The sequence below is a fragment of the Nansenia antarctica genome (genome assembly GCF_963989245.1).
Source record: "Nansenia antarctica genome assembly, chromosome: 6".
NCBI classification, from domain to species: domain Eukaryota; kingdom Metazoa; phylum Chordata; class Actinopteri; order Argentiniformes; family Microstomatidae; genus Nansenia; species Nansenia antarctica.
Window position 1 is genome coordinate 43,797,948 of NC_137676.1, and position 20,862 is coordinate 43,818,809.

At 42.9% G+C, this 20,862-nt stretch overlaps 1 protein-coding gene across 1 annotated transcript; it reads right to left on the minus strand.

Moving 5' to 3' along the window:
• Window positions 1–724: 724 nt before the first annotated feature.
• LOC308159598 (DENN domain-containing protein 2D-like) lies at window positions 725–19,251 on the minus strand. The gene is made up of 14 exons (XM_080533417.1): window positions 19,039–19,251; window positions 16,714–16,785; window positions 16,140–16,241; window positions 13,608–13,777; window positions 13,333–13,445; window positions 13,066–13,135; window positions 12,865–12,942; window positions 12,213–12,353; window positions 4,569–4,717; window positions 3,097–3,271; window positions 2,884–2,934; window positions 2,088–2,169; window positions 1,516–1,755; window positions 725–1,147 (listed from the first exon to the last, which is right to left on the minus strand). The coding sequence occupies exons 1-14, from the start codon at window positions 19,100–19,102 to the stop codon at window positions 1,074–1,076; spliced, it is 1,581 nt and encodes a 526-aa protein (XP_080389543.1). The 5' UTR covers window positions 19,103–19,251; the 3' UTR covers window positions 725–1,073.
• Between the last annotated feature and the right edge of the window lie 1,611 nt (window positions 19,252–20,862).

Below are 20,862 nucleotides of genomic sequence, written 5' to 3' on the forward strand. Positions count from 1 at the left end.
GCCACAGTGCGGTACCTCTAAACTCTGCGGTACCCCCACAGTGCGGTACCTCTATAACACAGTGCGGGATCTCCCCTAAACTCTGGTCTTATTTGTATGTTTCAGTTTGATTTTCTCCCCTCACTAATGGTTAGGTTCGGATATGGGGAAGACAAGCTGATCAAAGACTCAAATTCACCTCTAAATGACTGTCATCTTCTTTAAAATTACTAATACTAAGGTGAAGGACTGGCTTGGTTGGTGTAATTGTACTTTGGCCCATCATACAGATTTTGAAGAGAAGGAAGCAAAAGGGGAAAACCATCTAATACTACAGAAAAAGAACTGAAACGATCACACCCACTGTTCAGAGTAGTATCTATTGTACTTGATAGTGTCAGTTACTGTTCACTTTTAGTGGGTCAATATATAGATGAGAACATGATAGATCAGGTAATTACGTTTGATCCTTGTCAGGTTGCTTATTTCTATACCTGTACTGTACAGTTTTGATGTTAAACATTTGCCTCTGTACTTTTTTATTTTTATTGTTAACAAATAAATATTTTTTTCATAACATGTCATAGCACCCTGTATTTCTCCATATCAGGTATAGGTCTCTCTCACACACACACACACACACACACACACACACACACACACACACACACAATGTTTTACTTGAAATGTCTGAAAACAGAGAAGCAAGTGAAGGTGGACATTAAAAACTAGTCTTTATTGAATATGTTTCAACATGGCTCCAACATGTTGAGTCTAACACAGGTTGAGAACCCAAGAGTTATCTGATATATGACTTCTACCTTCAGTCTTCACTATCTTTCATACACAGTACAGTAGCAGCAACATTAAAAATACCCACTATACTTAAACCCAATTTCATACAATCACACACATCTCTCTCTCAGACATTGATTTTAAAGACATAAACTATACAAACTATATTACACAAACTATACAAACTATTATTCGCTCACTCTTACAATATTTACATCTACATAATGATTATCACAACATCTAAAACCCTTATATACAATATTGTGGCCTCTTTTACAGTGTATTTACAAGACAGTTGGCTAGTGTTTCTTTTTCTTCTTCTTCTCCCTTTTTTTCTCTTCCTGGTATTCCGCAATCTTTCTGTGAAAGATTCCTGAAAAAAAGCACAAGTGACAAATGAGTAACTCAATGAGCAGTGGCATGTCGAATGCGTTTCGTTGCCTTTGTACTTGTACTCTGCCAATGACATTACATTTAATCTGAATGTTAGCCTCCAGAGTTAGGCTTTTAATTAAATAAAAATAAAATGCGAACAAAGCTGGCTTTATTAAGAAAGATATCTCCACACTAATGAACATACCATATAACACTACACCATACACACATCTGTACTCATTTAATCAAACTAACAAAACAGCTTGTGACCGACTGTGTTGATGGGTAGTGTTTGTATGACGGGGGTGAAGTGTGTGTGTGTATGTGTGAAGGGCCATAGAAGCCGTCTGTCAGAACCCTCCCCACCTTGCTGTTGCTGCTGCTGCTCCACCTCCTGGATGAAGAGGTCAAACATCTGCGTCTGGATAAACTTCTTGACAAAGTGCCGGGTGGTCTTGGACTCGATGGCCTTGTAGAAGCTCCTCTTTTGGAATACCCCTGGCTGGTCGCTGCCGCTGCGGGTGACGTAGGAGGCAAAATGGCCGACCGTTTTCACAAAGAAGGGCAGGAACGCGCCAGAGACAACCCGGTTCAACTCCTCGACAGCTGGGATAGATGGTACATATAAATACTTGTGTTAACACATATTTGGGGTGTCATTTCAGTGCTTTTTGGCATGATGATATGATATGAACCAAATGGTATTTTGAGTAAACGACCATACCGTGTTTCAATATATACGCCAATTTATAGGCCTTACAATGAATATAAAACACTTCACAATATCTATGGGCAATACAGATTAGTACAACATCTGAAATAACATATCCTTTTAAATTCTGAAGGCAGCCAAACAAACATCCACTTTTGTCTAAATATAATAGAGATGTTTATGATGTGACGTATTGAGTCATGTTTTGCAAGACTGATATACTCACTAGTTTTTTCTTTCCTATCTCTTAGCGCCTGCAGTATCTCCTCTTTAAGCTTAGGGGGCAGAATAGTCTTCTCATCCCCAATCTACAGTATGAGAGGAGCAACAGAGGAGCAATGTTGCTTACAAGAAATGACAAAACTTTGATAGCTTCAAAATATGTGACACGGTCTGGTGAAAAGTCTGCATGTCAGCAATTATCAAGTTGCGCAAATGACCAAAAAGTGTTATTTTTTCCTATTACGAAAGTTTAAGTGTTGAAGAGCCCAATCAATATAACAAACAACAGTTTTAGGATCACTAATACTTAATTTGTGAATTGGATTCACTGTATCGCATCCCACCCTGCTTCACTGGGTTAGTGATACATGTCGTCTTGTAAACAAACTTTAAGTTTAAGTAAGTTATAGGACGTGTTCAAAAGCAAGGACTGTGTGATCATCTAATTATGTGTAGTTATGTGTTTTTAGCATGTTGTGATGTGCTAAACATGCAGTTAGATGTTCATAGCAATGTTCCTTCATTGCTGCTAGCTAGCTACCTACACAATGGTAGCAAACACATCTGTTTTGATTCAGAGGGTGTTTCTCCGGTATTTGATTTGAGGTGTACCAACCTTCAAATGAGCATATCTTCTTCAAATATTCTATAGAAATCACTTTCATAATCTTTTTCACCAGACCCTGTCACATATACAGAATTTGGAGCAAAACAATGAAATATTAGACAACTTTTCAAAGCAGGTGATTCTTTTTTATACTGATAGAAGACAACACGTGATAGACATTTCTGTCACTTACTTGAGCAATGAAAGTGTCCTCTTTATTCTCTGACAAGTCCACCACAAGTAGCTGCATTTAAAAGAAAACAAATCAAATGAATACCATCACCATATTACCCAAGACTCAAGATTCCTTCCCAGTGCTGTTACTCATTAATCAAACTAGGCACAAACTAGGCCTTTACATTTCTGATGTGTCAAAGTTGCTGGAATGTTGTTTGCGGTCACTCACATCAGTCTGGTCGTCAATGGCCAACTCCAGGAGGCGTTTCTGGACACCCAGCAGGTAGGGAGTGGGCGCCATGACCACGTCGATGAGGATCTCTGGGACGATGGAGATGAAGGTGTGTTGCCAAGTGAAGGGGTAGAGCAGAGCAGCCACTGCATTGATCACCTGGGACAACGTGCTGAAGAGAGAGAGGGAGGTTTAAAGATCAAAGGTCCGTCTCTTAGAACCCATGGCGAGGTTGAGGATCTGAATAGAATTAACAACACCATCATCATCATCGTCATCATCAGTCCCTATAAGTTGATGTTTTTGGCAGTGCTTGGGAGACCTAAGCACTTTTGTATGACCAGCATCCTATAAGCAGTGCCTGATGGAATACTACCAAAGCAACCAAACTTGGTTCCATGTGTCTGGGCAACACTGCCCAGGTTCAAATGACACACCTGAAGAATTGGGATAAAAACACTGAAGGATAGAGAAAGGACTGGATTAGTTAAGAATACATTCATTCCCTAGTAAAAATTCAGACAGTTATGGACATGATAAAATGGTCACAAGTGGTCACATGACCAACTAACTTACATAAGTTATACATTATATCTGAAAATGTGCTCATCCCTGTGTGACAGACACTTTATCGTATCGGATCCTAGATTCCATCAAGAGTACCCAATATGCTATTACCATGCTTTTAAGTTACACTGACGCTTGGCTATACCTGAAGTCGACGACTCGTAGCTGTTGTTAATTATGCATGTGAACATTAGATATTAATGGTGAGCATTGCGATAACCTGGTCACGATTATGTTGTGCAGTTCTAACAGAACCGTTATCTAGCGCACAACATCACATTAATGCACATAGGAAGAATGAGAATAGAGTATCAACAAATTAACCAATTTAATAGTTTCAAAGGAAAATATAAAATAAACAAACTGTAGTATATTAATGGAAGTGTAATCATACGTCTAAAAATATGCGTGTCAAGGACAACACAGGAGACCGGTGCACATAGGCTTCATCTCAGAAACTCAAATAACGAATGGTCTGTATTTTCCTTAAATATTCTCCAAACAATAAAACATAGGTGGGAGAGGTCTGTTGGCCTATACTATATACATTACAATAGCAAAGGAATTGATAACAGTGAAAGCACGATATCTTCAGGACGTCCACCAGGCATGCTCATTCAACTGGGCTGAAAGAGCAGGGCATTGATCACCATTCACAATGGAAGATCAATGATCACTGTCTTTACATCTGCCACATTTAAGTAAACACATTTAAATCACATGGCTGGTGCTATCAAATCCGTCTACCCACCCATTAGTCATCACAGTGCTCTTGCTGAATTAAGGCCTTCATTTAGTTAACAGGCATTGTTAACGCCAAAGTATGAATGAGTTTGTGTACAATGACAGTGTGAATAATTGTGTGAATGTGTGGTGTGTGTATATGTGTGTGTGTGTCATACCTGAGCTCATCTGCAATGAAGATGATGCGGCGCTCCAAGATGGTGGCAGAAAACACTTCCAGCACCTCTTCATCAGTCAGGCAGCGGAAGAGCGTGTGGAAGTCCACATGCTCGGCCCACGCGTCCACTGGTCGTGTCAAACTGATGATCTGCAGGGGGAGTCAACATTGTTCAAATTGCAATAAACACACACACACCACCATGCTGTCTCTGTTTGTTGTGCTGGGAATACAAGCCCTGCAGATCAACTTATTGAAAATAAATACTCTCACACACACGCTTTACATCTGCATGATTGAATGTTGACATCACCCACATCTCACCTACATATTCCTCATTCCTATCACCAACATGTCACCGCCTTCCAGCACACAGATGGGGATGAGTATCACTACACTTTTTAAGTTTAAGAGCCAGCCTCTTCGACTTAGAACCAGAGAAGCGGGCATGGCTACACGACACCGAGTTGGACCTCTGACGTTACACGAAAGAAGAAGATCACTACACTAAACGACCTACGTCCTAACCATCACCGATATCAACTGTGCCACTTACATTGACTATGGCATACCACTGAGTATCTGTATTACCCTATCCGCAGCTCCGAATTAGCTGGCCCTCAATTCCAGGTAAACAATGTGGAAAACATGGCATTAAGCTTAGTAAAGTAACTGGGAAGACTCAGTTTATAAACACAACAACCCTAAAAAGTTTCAGTTTAAAGATCTTTTGGGGGGGAGAAAGCAGCTTATGAGGTTACCTGAGAGCTCTATGCATCTTCCTTGCTGCTTCATAGTCTGAGATGTATGTCAACAACAAGCGGTGCAGATTGTCTGTGCTGCTGTAACTTTAAACCGTAATATGATTTTATCTCTGAGCTGTTTAAGGACAGTCGCTTAGCAAAACTGTCTCAGTTACTTTTCCATGCCTACACTACACTTTTTATGTTGTAAACAGTGGTGGGCCAGCCAATTTGCAACTGTGGATAGTGTAGACATAGGGTTAAAAATCATTCCTATTTTCCATTGGACAGCATATCTTTGCTTAAACCATAGTTGGAGGGAGCATGTTGCTCATCCCCTAGACGTGAGGGCTATTAAAACAGTAATTGTAACGTAAATAAGAGAAAGCAAGCACATCATAGCTGGTAGTGTGTGTGGTTTGAGTGTGCAAGATAGGATTGTTATTAGTGGGATTGTAACTACCAGGAAAACATTGGGTAAGAGAAGGCAAGTTCAAACACGACACTATACACACCTGCATGGAACATCCCACCTCACAGAGCTGACACCTAGGGCCTGTTGCCTTTCCTGTTTCAGTATTGTCTTTCTGTGTGTGTGTGTGTGTGTGTGTGTGTGTGTAAAGCTTTGTTTAACCAGTCATACAACTACAGTTTTCTTTGGGGTAAATCTAACATCTGGGAATGGAGAGGCTTTTGTTATACAAGCTCAGTGTCATAGTGTGTGTATTTCATACTGGATAGTAGGTAGCCTCTTTTCTTACCATCCTTGCATGGGTCTTTTATTTCTGGTAAAATGCATTACTTTTTTCATTACAGTATTTTTTTTTCATATTTTCATTTTATTGGACAGATACAGTGAAGACAGACAGGAAAGTAAAGAGAAGAAGGGAGAGAGGGCATGTCAGCAGGGCATGAGTCGGATTCGAACCCATGCCGACATGGGCACATGAATGATGAATGAATGAATGGTCTTTATTGTCATTAATACAGTACAGGTACCATACAACGAAATTTAGGAGGGGGGGCTCCCCTGGTGCTTGGAAAAAGACTAAAAACAAGAGGGCCAAGGGTAAAATAAAAAAGGGAAAAGAGCTGGTTTACATAAATAAAGGCTATGTACACTATCTACTATACTATACTACTATACTATACGATAAAACACTGTGCTGTACTCTATGCTATGCTATAAATATCCTAACTTTTCCTATATCTGAACCTTATGTACACAAGGGTTGTCATATTGCACATAGTATTGTTGCACATTCATTTAAAGTGTCGCAGTTAGCAGGTTTGAAATGTTCACAGTTGTATTTCAATATTTACACAATCTAGTAGCTGCCATCAAGTTGTCTAGATTGTCCAGGGCCTAGAACCTAGGTCTTTGCTGTGTTCAGGGCCTGAATGGCCCTAGGGTAGAAGCTGAGCTTCAGTCTATTTGTCCGTGCGAACATGGTCCTGAACCGCCTGCCTGAGCGCAGACGAACAAAGTGCACTGTAGACCGCGGTGCTAGACCACTGGACCACAAGATACAACTCATTCATATCCACCTGTTAGTATTGTGTCTCTTGCTGTGTGTAGCTTGCTCTTGCTTTCTTTGTGTTGAGAAAGCTTTGTACATATTGTCAAGCTGCCATCTTTGTGAGTCTCTTTTATTTCCCTCCACAGCCTCCTCTCTTCTCTAGTTGTGTGCTCATCTTTACTTCCTGTAGCTTAACTCTGTCCCAACATCCCAAATGGTCCTTCCTTATTCTCCTGGCCTGGATGACCACTGATCGGTGAAGGGACTAATATAGGTACATAAAGACTATTAGGCTGTACAATATTGCCCCATCCAGAATTAACCCATTGATGCTATGCAATTGTGGAGAACTCAAGAACAGAAAGGTATAAGCATTATGGGGAAATTTCTGCCTAGCCTATCAAAATGACATAGGACAAGCTATTCTTCATTATATAGTGGCAAGACAAAGTAAGTATGTATTGTATTTTTCTTGTCCATCATTCAAACATTCACAGTGTAGGTTGGAAAAAGTATGTGAACCCCTAGGTTAATGACTTCTACAAAAGCTAATTGGAGGTAGAGTTAGAAAACCTGGAGTCCAATCAATGAAACGAGATTGGAGGTGTGGGTTAGAGATATTTTGACCTAATAATAATGATAAGAAACACAAAAAGAGCCCTGGCTCGCAAAAAAGAGCATTGTTGTTTGCATGAAGCTGGAAAGGGTTATAAAGTAATCTCAAAGAGTTTAGATATTCATCAGTCCACAGTTAGACAAATTGTCTATAAATGAAGACGATTTAGTACTGTGGCTACTCTCCCTAGAAGTAAGTAAGTAAGTAAGTAAATTTTATTTTTTTTAGAAGTGTGCGCACAGCCAAGATGACTCCAAAGGCACAACGCAGAATGCTCAATGAGGTAAAAAAAAAAAGAACACTAGAGTAACAGCTAAAGGTTTGAAGGAATCATTGGAACTGGCTAACATTTCTATGCATGAGTTTACCATACGTAAGACATTGAACAGGCATGGTGTCCATGGCAGGACACCACAGAGGAAGCCGCTGCTCTTCCCCAAAAATATTGCTGTGCACCAGAAGTTTGCCAAAGAGCACCGTGACACTCCACAACACTACTGGGAGAATGTTTTGAGGACTGATGAAACTAAAGTTTAATTGTTCGGGAAGAACACGCAGCATTACGTATGGTATAAAAAGGGCACTGCATACCAACATGAAAACATTATCCCAACAGTGAAGTCCAGTGGAGGGAGCATCATGATTTGGGGATGCTTTGTTGCCTCGGGACCTGGACAGCTTGCCATCATCGAGGGGAAAATGAATTTCCAAGATTATCAAGGTATCCTGTATAGAATAACGTAAGGGTGGCTGTCCGGACAGCTGAAGCTCAGTAGAAGTTGGGTGATGCAGCAGGACAATGACCCTAAACATTGAATACATTTACTACAGAATGGCTTCAAAAAAAGAAAAGAATCCGCCTTTTGGAGTGGCCCAGTCAGAGCCCAGACCATAACCCAATAGAGATGCTGTGGAATGACCTTAGGCCTACAACAGGCCCTAGGTGTCACTTTTACACCAGACATCCTAAGAATATGGTTGAGCTGAAGCAGTTCTGTCAGGAAGAATGGTCCATAATTCCTCCTAAACATTGTGTCTGATCCGCAGCTACCAGAAGCGCTTGCTTGAAGTTATTGCTGCCAAAGAAGGTTCAACCAGTTAATAACCAGTCACTTACTTTTCCCACTAGCACTATGAAAGTGTGTGTTCAATAAAAACATGAAACATTATAGTTGTTTATTACCTTAAATAGCACATTGTGTGTGTCTATACTTGTGACTTAGATGAAGATCAGATGACATTTTATGACCAATTAATAGATAGATAGATAGATAGATAGACTTTATTTGTCATTGTTACAGTACAGGTACCAAACAACGAAATTTAGGAGGGGAGGCTCCCCTGGTGTTTAAGAAAGGAAAAAGAAACACATTTTGGAAAAAGCATAGATGCATAAAAACACAAGAAGATAAGGAGCTGGTTTACATCAATAGAGGCTATGTACACAATCCACTGTACTATACTGCACAGATAGTCAACTAGGGTTGTCATATTGCACAAGAAAGTATTTTCACACATTTTTTTTTTAAAGTGTCACAGTTTGCAGGCTTGAAAATGTACATGTTTGTGCCTCAGCACTAGCTGCCATTACAATCCGTCCGGACTTGTCCTGGGCCCAGAACTTAGGCCTTTTCTGTGTTCAGGGCCTTGACGGCCCTGTGGTAGAAGCTGTCCTTCAGTCTGTTTGTCCTAGCGGCCGGGGTCCTGTACCTCCTGTTCGAGGGCAGCTTGACAAAGTGTTCGTGCCCAGGGTGGGTCGGGTCCTTGGAGATCTTGGAGGCCCTCCTGAGACAGCGTGTTTCGTACAGCTCCTCCAGAGAGGGGAGGGTGGCGCCGGTGATCCCCTGTGCTGTTCTCACGACTCTCTGTAGATCGTTTCTCTCCGCTGCCGTGCAGCTGTGGTACCAGTTGGAGATGCCGAAGGTGAGGATGCTCTCCACTGCGCCGTGGTAGAAGGCCACCAGCATCTCCTGCTTGCTGTGTTGTTTCTTGAGGCATCTCAGGGTGTATAGCCGCTGTTGTGCCCTCTTGATGGTGCCTTTAGTGTTGTCCTTCCAGGCCAGGTCATCCCGTATGATGTGTCCCAGGAAACGGAGGTTTGAGACCATCTCTACGCTCTCTCCGTCGATGAGCAGGGGCAGGATCTCGGACTTTTTCCTCCTGTAGTCTACGATGAGTTCCTGGGTCTTTGACTTGTTTAGCAGCAGGTTGTTTACCTTGCACAGCTTGCTCAATTGCTCTACCTCATCCCTGTACGCCGCCTCGTCCCCCCCCGAGATACATCCCACCACGGTGGTGTCGTCTGCAAACTTTACGATGTAGTTGCTGGGGTGGATGGGGGTGAAGTCGTGGGTGTAGAGGTTGTAGAGGATGGGGCTTAGCACGCAGCCCTGGGGTGACCCAGTGCTGAGGCTGAGGGCTGTGGAGGTGTGGGGGCCCACCCGCACCCTCTGGGGGCGGTCGGTCAGGAAGTCCTTGATCCACGCACATATAGAGTGTGATAGACCCAGGTCTAGTAGTTTGGTCACTAGCCTGTCTGGAAGGATGGTGTTAAAGGCGGAGCTGAAGTCCACGAAGAGCAGTCTCGCGTAGCTGTTTCCCCTCTCCAGGTGGGATAGAGTGGCGTGGAGAGTCGTCGCTATGGCGTCCTCTGTGGACCTGTGGGCTCTGTAGGCGAACTGGTATGGATCCAGGTTGGGCGGGAGGCGTGTGAGTATGTGGGCCCGGACTAGTTTCTCGAAGCACTTCATGATGATTGGTGTGAGTGCCACCGGGCGGTAGTCGTTTAGGCAGCTCACCGTGCTTTTCTTCGGGACTGGGATGATAGTTGAGGTTTTCAGGCAGGGTGGGACGGTGGCCTGGGACAGGGACTGGTTAAAGATGTTGGTGAAAACCCCGGCCAGCTGGTCGGCGCAGTCTCTCAGCACCCGTCCCAGGACGCCATCCGGCCCCGAGGCTTTCCTGGGGTCCACCGCCTTCAGTACGCGTCTCACCTCGTGCTCTGTGAGGGTGAGGCTGCTGAGAGCTGGAGAGAGTGGTGTCTGTGTTGTGGTTACCTCCGTTCGCCCCTCGTCGAACCGGGCGTAGAAGGTGTTCAGCTTTCCCGCCAGCAGGGGGTCGTCCTCTTGGCTCTGAAGTTTGTCATCTGCTGAACCCCCTGCCACATCCGCCTGGAGTCGTTGCTCAGGAGGCATTCCTCAATCTTCTCTCTGTGCTCTGCCTTGGCCGCTTTGATGCCGCGCTTTAGGTTGGCCCTGGTGGAGCTGTACAGCGGTGTGCGCTTCCCTGCGAAGAAGGCGTTGTCCCTCTCATTTAACAGTTTTTGGACCTTCCCAGTCATCCATGGCTTCGTGTTGGGGTAGACCCGGACCCGTTTGTCCACGGTGACTGAGTTGGTGCAGTTCACTATGTGGTTCAGAACCGACGACGTGTACTGTTCCAGGTCCTCATGCTCATATTCCTGCCATAGGGTGTCATTTAGGCAGATCTGCAGTGGAGCGGACCCTTCTGGCCAGGTTCTGACAGTCTTAGTGGTGGTGGGAGCACTTTTCCCCATTGTGGTGTATGCAGGAATCAGGAGGATTGACACATGGTCAGACATGCCTAGATGAGCTAGCGGACTAGCCTTGTAAGCACGTTTGATGTTGGTGTATACCTTATCCAGTGTTTTTTCTCCTCTCGTTGCACATTTTACATGCTGGTAGAACTTGGGTAGTACTGCCTTCAGGTCGACATGATTAAAGTCCCCCGCTATGATGTGGATAGCCTGTGGATCAGTACTTTGTTGGCTACTAATGACGTCGTATAGTCGCGCCAATGCTACTTTGCTGTCTGAGCTAGGTGCAATATACACACATGTAATTAGCACCGCGTTAAACTCCCTAGGCAGGTATGTGGGTCGGCATTTAACAGTCAAGTATTCTAGGTCTGGTGAGCAGTGGCTACTTACAGTTTTCGTGTTTAAGCACCAGCTATCCTTCGTCGATATTATGATCCCACCTCCTCTTGACTTACCGCTAAGCTCCGTGCGGTCAGCGCGATGAAGCGTTCGGCCCTCTAAACTAACGTTAGCGTCCACAATGTTGTCGTTTAGCCAGGTTTCGGTCAGAATAATCACACAGCTATCCCCTACGATGCTGTTTTTTGCCACCTGTAGTCTCAGTTCATCCATCTTATTTGTCAGGGATCTGACATTTGAGAGGAAAATGCTTGGAATAGCTGGCTTGTTTGGGCTTCTCCTTAGCCTTTCTAGCAGGCCTCCCCTCCGGCCTCGCTTTTTCCTACGATCCCGCCGCCGGCGTCTCCGCCTCAGGGAGGGGACTGTGAACCAGGGCTCTCCCGGTAGCCTTGCGATGTCCGTGTCAATGTTGTAGTGCTCCAGGAAATCCGCCCTAACTATCCTGTCGTTTTGCGTGCCGACTTCTAATAAGTCGAGCCTGCTGTAGGTACTATATACATAACTGTTCCCTATAAGTACTAAAAAAAGAGTGAACATATAAAGGTAATTAAAAACACAAAGAAACACCAGTGTGGTCGCCCCCCGAGCCTCAGCGTCTAAGCGCGCGGCCATCTTGGGAACTTGATGCAGAAAAACAAGTCATTCCAAAGGGTTCACATACTTTCTTGCTTGTCAAATCCTCCTCAGATTTCCACAAGTGCATAAGGCCTAGGATTTGATTTGGATTAGAGGTTAAAGCCTAAAGTTAGTGGATAAAAGTGGTCACCCAGGCCAGGGAGAATATGTTTTTGGGGGGTGAGTGTCTAACCTCAGTGCCAGAGTCAGGGATGAAGCTCTTGATCTTGACGGTGTTGCCCGGGGCAGGGAAGGGCGCCTCCCTCAGGCTCTGCATGAATGGGTAGATCATCGCCATGGAGATCTGCCGCCGTTTCTCCACCTCATCAAAGATCTGCACCACAGACAGATCAGTATAATCAATACATGTAATTGTAAACCCGGTAAACCTGTAATTTCCACTGTTGATTGTAAAATAAACACAATCAAAAAGACAAATTCAATCCAATTTATGCATTACTGATTACATGTTTGATGATCAGTTGTAAGATGTACTTAAGGTCTGTCTGTCACTTTTATTTCTACCTCAACCGAGGTGTTATTAACATTTCAAAGGGATTTTCAGAGAATGTGAAAAGGACTTAATGAGTACCTCCTTCCTGGGATGGCTTAACAATGGTGAAACCCGAGTAACTGTAGAGTGACGGAACACTAGCTTAATCCCTATTGCACCACGTGCACCATCTATTATGTCAGCATGATTCATATCTGAAAATCCCAGGGAGGTATGTATCAGACACACTGGGTCCGCCCAATTGGAACTCTGCCAGGTTGAAAAGAGCTGTCATCTCCAGCCAATCCAAATTGTGAGTGACCTAAAGATGATGACCTTAGACACGCGTTACCTTGGAGAAGAGTCCAAAACAAGCCAGCCTGCTGATGATGCAGTAGGCCTCGGGTGGGCGTGCTCCATTACCATGGGGCTAAAAGCGAGAGGAAGAGAGATGAAGAGGACAGATAGATTACAATGAGTACAATGAGTACAACTGAGTAATAAAGAATCTTGATTACACAAACCTGAAGTGAAAAACCAAAGTGTAACTCACTAGTAGCCTTCGACAATATCCATTCCGCCTGCTTCCATCTATCTCAGTCAAGACAAATGAAAATGTCTCACTACATTGGGTGTGAGAGAGAGAGAGAGCAAGAGAGGGAGGGAGAGAGAGAAAAGAGAGAATGGTTAGATTTATCTGCATTACCTCCATCTGTCCTGTCAAGTCACTTCTACAATGGAATGATAGGTAACATCTCCATCTTTCTAGTATGTAAAATAATGTTAATCTGCATATCATATACAGTAGGGGCCATGTCACCTGTGGTACTCTGTTAGGGGTTCCCAGTTGATACCCTCAGGGAAACAAAACATAGGGATAGCCTTGAGGGTCTTCTCCTCCTCCTCTCTTTGAAATCTCACCATCCCATCCTTCTGAGAGAAAGAAAGACCAGGTTATCAATCTACTCTTCCAGCAATTCTTTGTGACTTACATTGTACTGTGTGCACTTGTCAAACTGGTTTATGTAAGTGGTTATGTCAAACTGGTTTATGTAGTGGTTATGTCAAACTGGTTTATGCTAGACTAGCTCTCACCTTGGGGAACTGGTAGGTGATCTGGGGCTCGTAGGTCCCTTCTTTGGATTTCTTGAGGCTGACCACCACCAGGTATTCAAAGAAGTACTGGCCACTGGCATAGCGCTGCTCCCTGGCTGTGGTGTCCACGGGAGCTGGGCCCAGAGGCTCTGGAGGGGCTAGCTCCTTCACTGCAGGGAGAACATTGAGACAACATTGAGAAATACTGAGCAAACATTTTTTAAAAATGATATCCCAAAATGTGTAGTCTGATACATTTTTGGATAAGAGCATTGGCTAAATTCAATATAAATGTCATGTCACAGATGACATACTACAGCTATACACAGCAAAAAGAATACAAAGCATAACTGTTTAACTGTTGTCAACTTATTAATACAGTAACTAGTTACAGACTTCAGTGAGTCAATGCAGCATGTAAGCAATAGTTACAGTATACAGTAGATGCACAAATGACAGCCTGTATTTGTGCTTCATAAGCAGCACCAACAGATATCAGTTACAATGGAAAACAATTATATCTCCCCTGGGGGCAAATCCCAGCAATGTGTCCAATAGGAGAGTGCTATCCAGTTTGTATTGTTACTTTTCAAACTTAATATTGAACAGAAATCAGATCTGGTGCTGTGTCTGACATACAAAATACAATATCCTAAATAATATACCCCAAAACATTGTTAAACACAAATTCCACAGCCATTGCACCATTAAGTGAGATTATAGTCCTAAAATGTTTTTTATGTCATACAAGTACATCATGTACGTGGGTAAGAGATGCCATTACAGGAGTAGAATTAAGGAGAGTATTTTCAAACGAGCTCAGCAATTCCTGATGTAATCATTAAAAAGCTGCCTTCAGCAGGAATTCATTACAGCAGAGTCTGAAACTGTCTCAGCTGATCCCTCTTTCCAGTTTCAAGCTCTTGCTGAGAGACATACAGTGCGAGTCCATGATTTGTTCTTGCTATTAAGTTGACCCTCCCTTTTGCCCATTACTGACCCCTCCCTGTCCCTAGATCTTTAGCTGTCTAGTTTGAGGTTTTTGTAGTTTTAGTTTAGTTTTAGATTATCTTAGACTGTTTTAGACTAGTTTTAGTTTTAGACTATGTAGTTTTAGTTTAGTTTTAGTCTATATTGACGGAAAGTTTAGATTATCTTAGACTATTTCAGAATCAGAATCAGAAGACTTTATTGCCATGACATGTAAACATGTTAGGAATTTGGTTTGGGACAGTGGAGCACGGTTTACTGCAGGACAGGTGCAAGACAGGACAAGACAGTGCAAACCAACATCATAGTGCAAGAGTCATAATTAATATAAATATAAAGTGCAGAGATCAAGTGTTCAAGTGTTCATATCCAGACAGTCCAAAGCTCTCTGGGTGGGGGTGGAGGGAGGGTAGATAGATAGGGGTCAGGTCAGGGGGGGGGGCCCAGCGGCATTTAGGAGCCGGATGGCTGTGGGGAAAAAGCTGTGTGCATGTCGGGCCTTCACAGTTTTTAGGGACCGCACCCTCCTGCCTGAGGGGAGCGGGGCGAAGAGACCGTGTCCTGGGTGTGCGGGGTCAGCCATGATCTTCCTGGCCCTCCCCAAAGCCCTACTTTTAAACAGGGCCTTAGACTAGTTTTAGTTTTAGTTTAGTTTTTTAGACTATGTAGGCCAGGTTTTGTATTGTATTTGTTTGTGGTGGATGTTGTATGCATGTGAACAGGTCACACTTGAAAATGAGCCCTTGGGGCTCAATGTGTTTTTTACCTGTATAAATAAAGGTTAAATAAATAAAAAAAACAGTTGAGTAACACCTGCGGCAGTTTGACAGAGGACCTGCTGAATTGCAAACAACACCAAAGACAAACACTGGCCAATCTTTTGTTGAGGGAAGCCATGCTCTGTCCTTAGGGCTTTGCTTTGTGAAAATGAAATGGGTCCACTTTCTTTCATTGTTTCTTTGAAATAATAGTAGGAGGCTGTCCAGACATGCTCTCTATGTTGTATTACCATGTACACACACACACACACACACACACACGCACACGCACACGCACACGCACACGCACACGCACACGCACACACACACACACACACACACACACACACACACACACACACACACACACACACACACACACACACACACACACACACATACCGGTGAGACTTTAGCCCCAACTGAATTTACCATGGCAACAGTCACTGTGTAATACCAAACTAACCCATTACACTTCACATTTATCTAAAAAGTCTTAAGAGCTGTCGAACAAAGATGTTAGTAATGTAGTGACAGAATGGTCCACAGACAAACAAATCTAATATTGTCTTCCACCAAATAACTACCAAATAACCTACTCCCCTGTGAGGCATAACACCTGCAAGCCACACACAGATCTCCTTTGTCTCAGGCAAACCTACTTCTTGTAAATAATGAATAATATGGAAGTATCATGTGTGAAGCCGGAAGTACTTCTTAGAAAACAGGAAGTGATTCTAATGTAACAAGAAGTTTAAGTGGAGGCAACTGAGGCAATACTCACAGTCTCTGGTGAGTTTCCTTCGGCGGAACGATGACCACATGGCACTGATCCTCTTGAGGGGACCTCTCTCACCCTCGTCATCCTCACTAGGATGGATGGTGCCTGGTGAGGAAAATTATAAACAGGAGAGCATCCTTGTTTTAAATTGAATTATTAACTCACACAACAGAACATTAAAAGAAAAAAAAAGAAGAAAATAAAATCTGTGCAACATGTTTTGACACCTGACCAACAGCTCACCACTAACTAACAAACCAAAGCATCTTAACTTGCAAACAATCTCACATTATAGGCCTTTGTCCAAAACTATCATCATTTTGTTACACATCATTTAGATCAGCTATGTTTTCCTTTTACACTTTTGATAGCATGTTCTGTTTTACCTAACCCTATCCCTGCATGTTAGGCAAAGATTAGTACTATTATGATTACGACAGTGATATGATCTATTTGGTTGGGCAGTTTTTTTGTTTTTGTTAACATAGACATACAATTAAGATAACGCAACTGACTGCAAGACCTTACATTGCAAGCCTCATTGAAACAGGAAACAATTCCCAATGGATCTACTCACTTTGGTCACATGGCAGGGCAGCGCTCTCTTTGCCATTGACATCACAGGGGGCAGCCCCTTGAGGTTGCTCACCTAAACAGGAGACCGGATGCTAAGGTCAGAACACAATACAAGGAGGAGTACAAGGCTTGTCTTTTCATACTGCTCAGTGCTCACATAACATGACCAGAGGATTTGGCAAGTTGACATTTCTGCATGGAATCATTTTGTCATTCCATTATCCATTTACACTTCACAGAATTCTTGTATCTCATTAGCATCATAGTGCACACTTCAGGGGAAAAGGTGGAGAATTTGGAGGTCATTATTTTGTTGAACACTATCATTTCCATATTTGATTTGCGTACTGATGAAAATTAAGAAGAATCCCTGGTTTAACCTTGAATGGATACACAACAGAAGAACTGCCGAATTCTAGTCAACCAATTGAACATGTGCCAAGTTTCACTTCCATGCTGCAGACCTTCATGGTTCAACGACTAGAGTTTGCCAAAGCACAAGGTCAAAAATGTGTGCATGGCTGGCCTTGAGTTAATACGTTTGTTAAGAGCTTCAGTTAAATATCTATTGGCACAAGTCAGCAAGTATTTTTTTGTACAGATTTCAGCCTAGAAAGGTTTAGACTAGAACATTTTACTACCTATTGTGAGCTGAAAAATAACCATTGACAATGGTAAGACACATCAACTGTACTAGTCCTAACCCTACCACTGCTACCCATAACACTTCCATGACACGAAGACACCATAATGTTCATCATGAAACTGACACTTTGTTTAACTAGGCTACAAATTAACTTTCTGACCAACTTCTAGATGCTTGTTTGTTTACTATGTAAATCCTCAACACAGGAAACTCTTAAGAATGTGGTTTTCTAGTCAGGTTTCAGACCAAACACACTGGCTTCCTACATAAAAATGATCATGAGAATCTGATCCGAGTCCCATTTCTTGCTGGCTGTTGCAGCGTAGGTGCTAATGGCAGCCATGCTCCATCATGGGTGTGCTATATGCCCTTCAGGCAATATAACATGTTACAACAACATCTCCGGCAGCCAGCAAGGCTATGAAACTCCATTCAAAGAGGGATAGTGAATTCTCCCATTGCTTCTCTTTCTCTCACTCTCAAACCCCTCCAAATGTTCTTGCTACTTCTCTAAACGTTTACCTGAATCTTCAGTGTTACATTGTATTTGTGATATGAGAATGATAGCTCTGTTAAGTCAGTATTCAATGGTTTTGGTGCTGTTGCGCAGAGAAGAGAAAAATGTACACCAGCACAGTGTCAGTAGTTCCTAATTCTTTTTGTGTCAACAGCCACATTCCAGTCCCTAATATGTGCACTGAGCTGTTAAAGGACTCACACAGGTCTCTCATAACACCATAACAGAGCCAACCAGCTGCAATTTATTTAAAAGGTGCAATGACCTTTTAAAGGAAGGAATCATCTGTCGCACTGCATACTAAATTAAGGCAAAATATGCTAGTGGACACCTAAATTCAAGACATAAAAATCCTACTCTATGTATATGTATATTATTAAATAAGGGGAATAACCAATGAGTAATGTCTTCTGTCAAGGCAATGACACCACAACAACGTTTTAATGGGGGGGGGGGGGGGGGGGTTGGGTATTTTGGACCATAAACCCACCTCATATAGTACTGGGGGTCAAATGTATGTTTTGTATTTCAATGGCAACTTAAACACTAGCATTTGGGCTGGGCTGGCATACCTTATAGTGGGGTCTTTTAAGAAAAAGAAGAAAAAAACAGTGTAAAGAGAGAGAATAGGCCAGCAGTGAACCTGTTATGCTACGTGTTCTCGGGGCACGATCCATGAACATAAACTGACCCGAATATTGGGTCAGAAAAGGTCCAAATAAGATGCGTGATGCACTACAGTTGCAACATCTCAACACTTCTTACTTTAAGTTTAAATATGATTGATTATTGTCAGCTCTATTGGGGGTACCTGACACTTGCAGCAAACGGGTCGATAAAAGAGAAAACGAAATGTCCATATAGTTCAACAAGAGCATTACGGAGTGCTGTCATTGAAAATCATTTTCCCACGGCAAAAAAAATAAACACTTTTTACAAACGTTTATAGGCCCCGGAAACGAAACCGCTACAATGTTGGTGTGCTTACTTAACTTATTATCTGTCGGGCTCTGTTTGCCAATGGTGGCATGATTCAACAAGCTTTTACAAGTTGACATGCCAAAGGTTACTACAATTCCAGACCTATTGTCACCAGAGCAATTAGTCCTTACGCCATAGGAGTTATATTACTAGCGACGTCATTAAAATACATCAATACTCACTCCATCTGTGCTTGTGAGTTAGTCCATGTCTATCTCGAATCCTCTTTGTCACCTCTCCACTCATAGCTCACACACTTCACGAGCAATCAGTTGTCTTCTTGCTCTAACAACTGTTTGTAGTTTCTCTCAACACAATGTATAGTATGTCCACTCCATTCCTCTCGTTGGTAGTGCGAAGGAGACGCTCACACACCGCATGCTGTGACTCGCGACTCCCACCGTCGCCTACTATCCCAGACGTGTTCCTTCCCTGAGCGTTGGAGAGATGAGTGCACCGTACATGCGCGCTATGATATGCTGCTTAGTTCGGAGTATTTTTCGGACTATTTTACGGTTACCCCTTGACCGAAAAGTATGCTTAATCGGACAAAATAAGCAACATTCATCAACTTAGGAGATACATTTAAAAGTCCTTGTCTGATACAGCCTATATGCCAGGGTCCATTGGAAATTCGCAGTTTATCTGGTGAGGCTCTATGCCTATTGTAATTGCGTCCTTGCAAGTGATAGACTTGTACAAACATGCAGCCTTCTTGACGATGATGCTGTCTTTCAGTATAATGAATAGCGCCTCCTACTGAGCCAACAATTCATTGATTGATTTGAGATGCAAATTAAGCATAATTTTCATCTCCTCCCTCATTTTCCTCTTAAGTGTTTACTAATCTTTATAAATGGTGTATAGCCATTCCATAGACGGACTGGATTAGGTTATGATTAAAGCTGAGTGATAACACCCATCTTGCTTAAGGTATCCAAAACTACCACTGAACATTCGTTATGAAACACTTAGAGAGATATCATATTTAAATTGCATGGAAAGGATACTGATAAACTAGGATCAGGCAACCTCACTCAGCTATCACCCAATGTACATTTTCAACATTGCCACTGACTTCATCAATTGCCACTGACCATAATTGTAGCCTAATAGCTTGCAGACCTAATTCACACTACAGACCCCAGCTGAACCAAGCTGAGCTTTACTGGGCTAGTCTGGTTACTCATCACCATAGTTACCATAAACCCCTATGAGTGTTGGAAAGGAAAATGTGAAAAGAAAATATCTGAGCCAGCATAGCATGGGTCACGCCAGTGTGTAAAGGCTCTAAAATGTCCTCCCTCCATCTCCTTTTAGATCCTGCACAAGCCACTCTACACATCCATTCTACCTGCCCTTTCTGTGCCCCAAAAAACCAAACCTACCTAAATAACTATCAACGTGTTGCACTCACATCTGCCGTCAATGAGAGGCTGTTCAAGGTCCACATCAACTCCACCCTACTAGATAACCTGGACTCATTCCAATTTGATATACAAACCAAATAGATCCATGGATGATGCAATCACCATTTCACTGCACAATGCCATATCCCACCTGGACGATACAAAGACCTTTATGAGAATGTTATTCATCGACTACAGTTCAGCATTCAACACCATTGTTCCCTCCAAGCTCGTCACCAAACCCAGAGCCCTGGGTCTGAACACCTCCCTCTGCAACTCCATCCTAGACTTCCTGATGGGTAGACTCTCAACACGGGGGCTCCCCAGAGCTTTGTGCTTAGTCTCCTCCTCTACTGTCTGTTCACCCACGACTGTGTGGCCATACATGACTCCAATACCAGCTGTATGACCAACAGCAACTGATTAGCAACAGTGATGAGACAACCTACAGGGAGGAGGTAAGAGCCCTAATAATAATAATAATAATAACTTTAATTTATATAGCGCCTTTCAAAAACCCAAGGACGCTGGCAGAATTGTGCCAGGACAACAACATCTCCCTCAACATCAGCAAAACTAAGGAGATAATCATGGACT

What these genes read in the sequence shown, in the direction of transcription:
- LOC308159598 (XM_080533417.1), bottom strand. Translation starts at nt 19,102, where the DNA reads ATGAGTGGAGAGGTGACAAAGAGGATTCGAGATAGACATGGACTAACT. An exon ending in GTTTTGGACTCTTCTCCAAG is followed by an intron (nt 12,354 to 12,864) that starts GTAACGCGTGTC and finishes TCTGTGGTGCAG; the next exon opens with ATCTTTGATGAGGTGGAGAA. An exon ending in CCATTGACGACCAGACTGAT is followed by an intron (nt 2,935 to 3,096) that starts GTGAGTGACCGC and finishes TTTTAAATGCAG; the next exon opens with CTACTTGTGGTGGACTTGTC.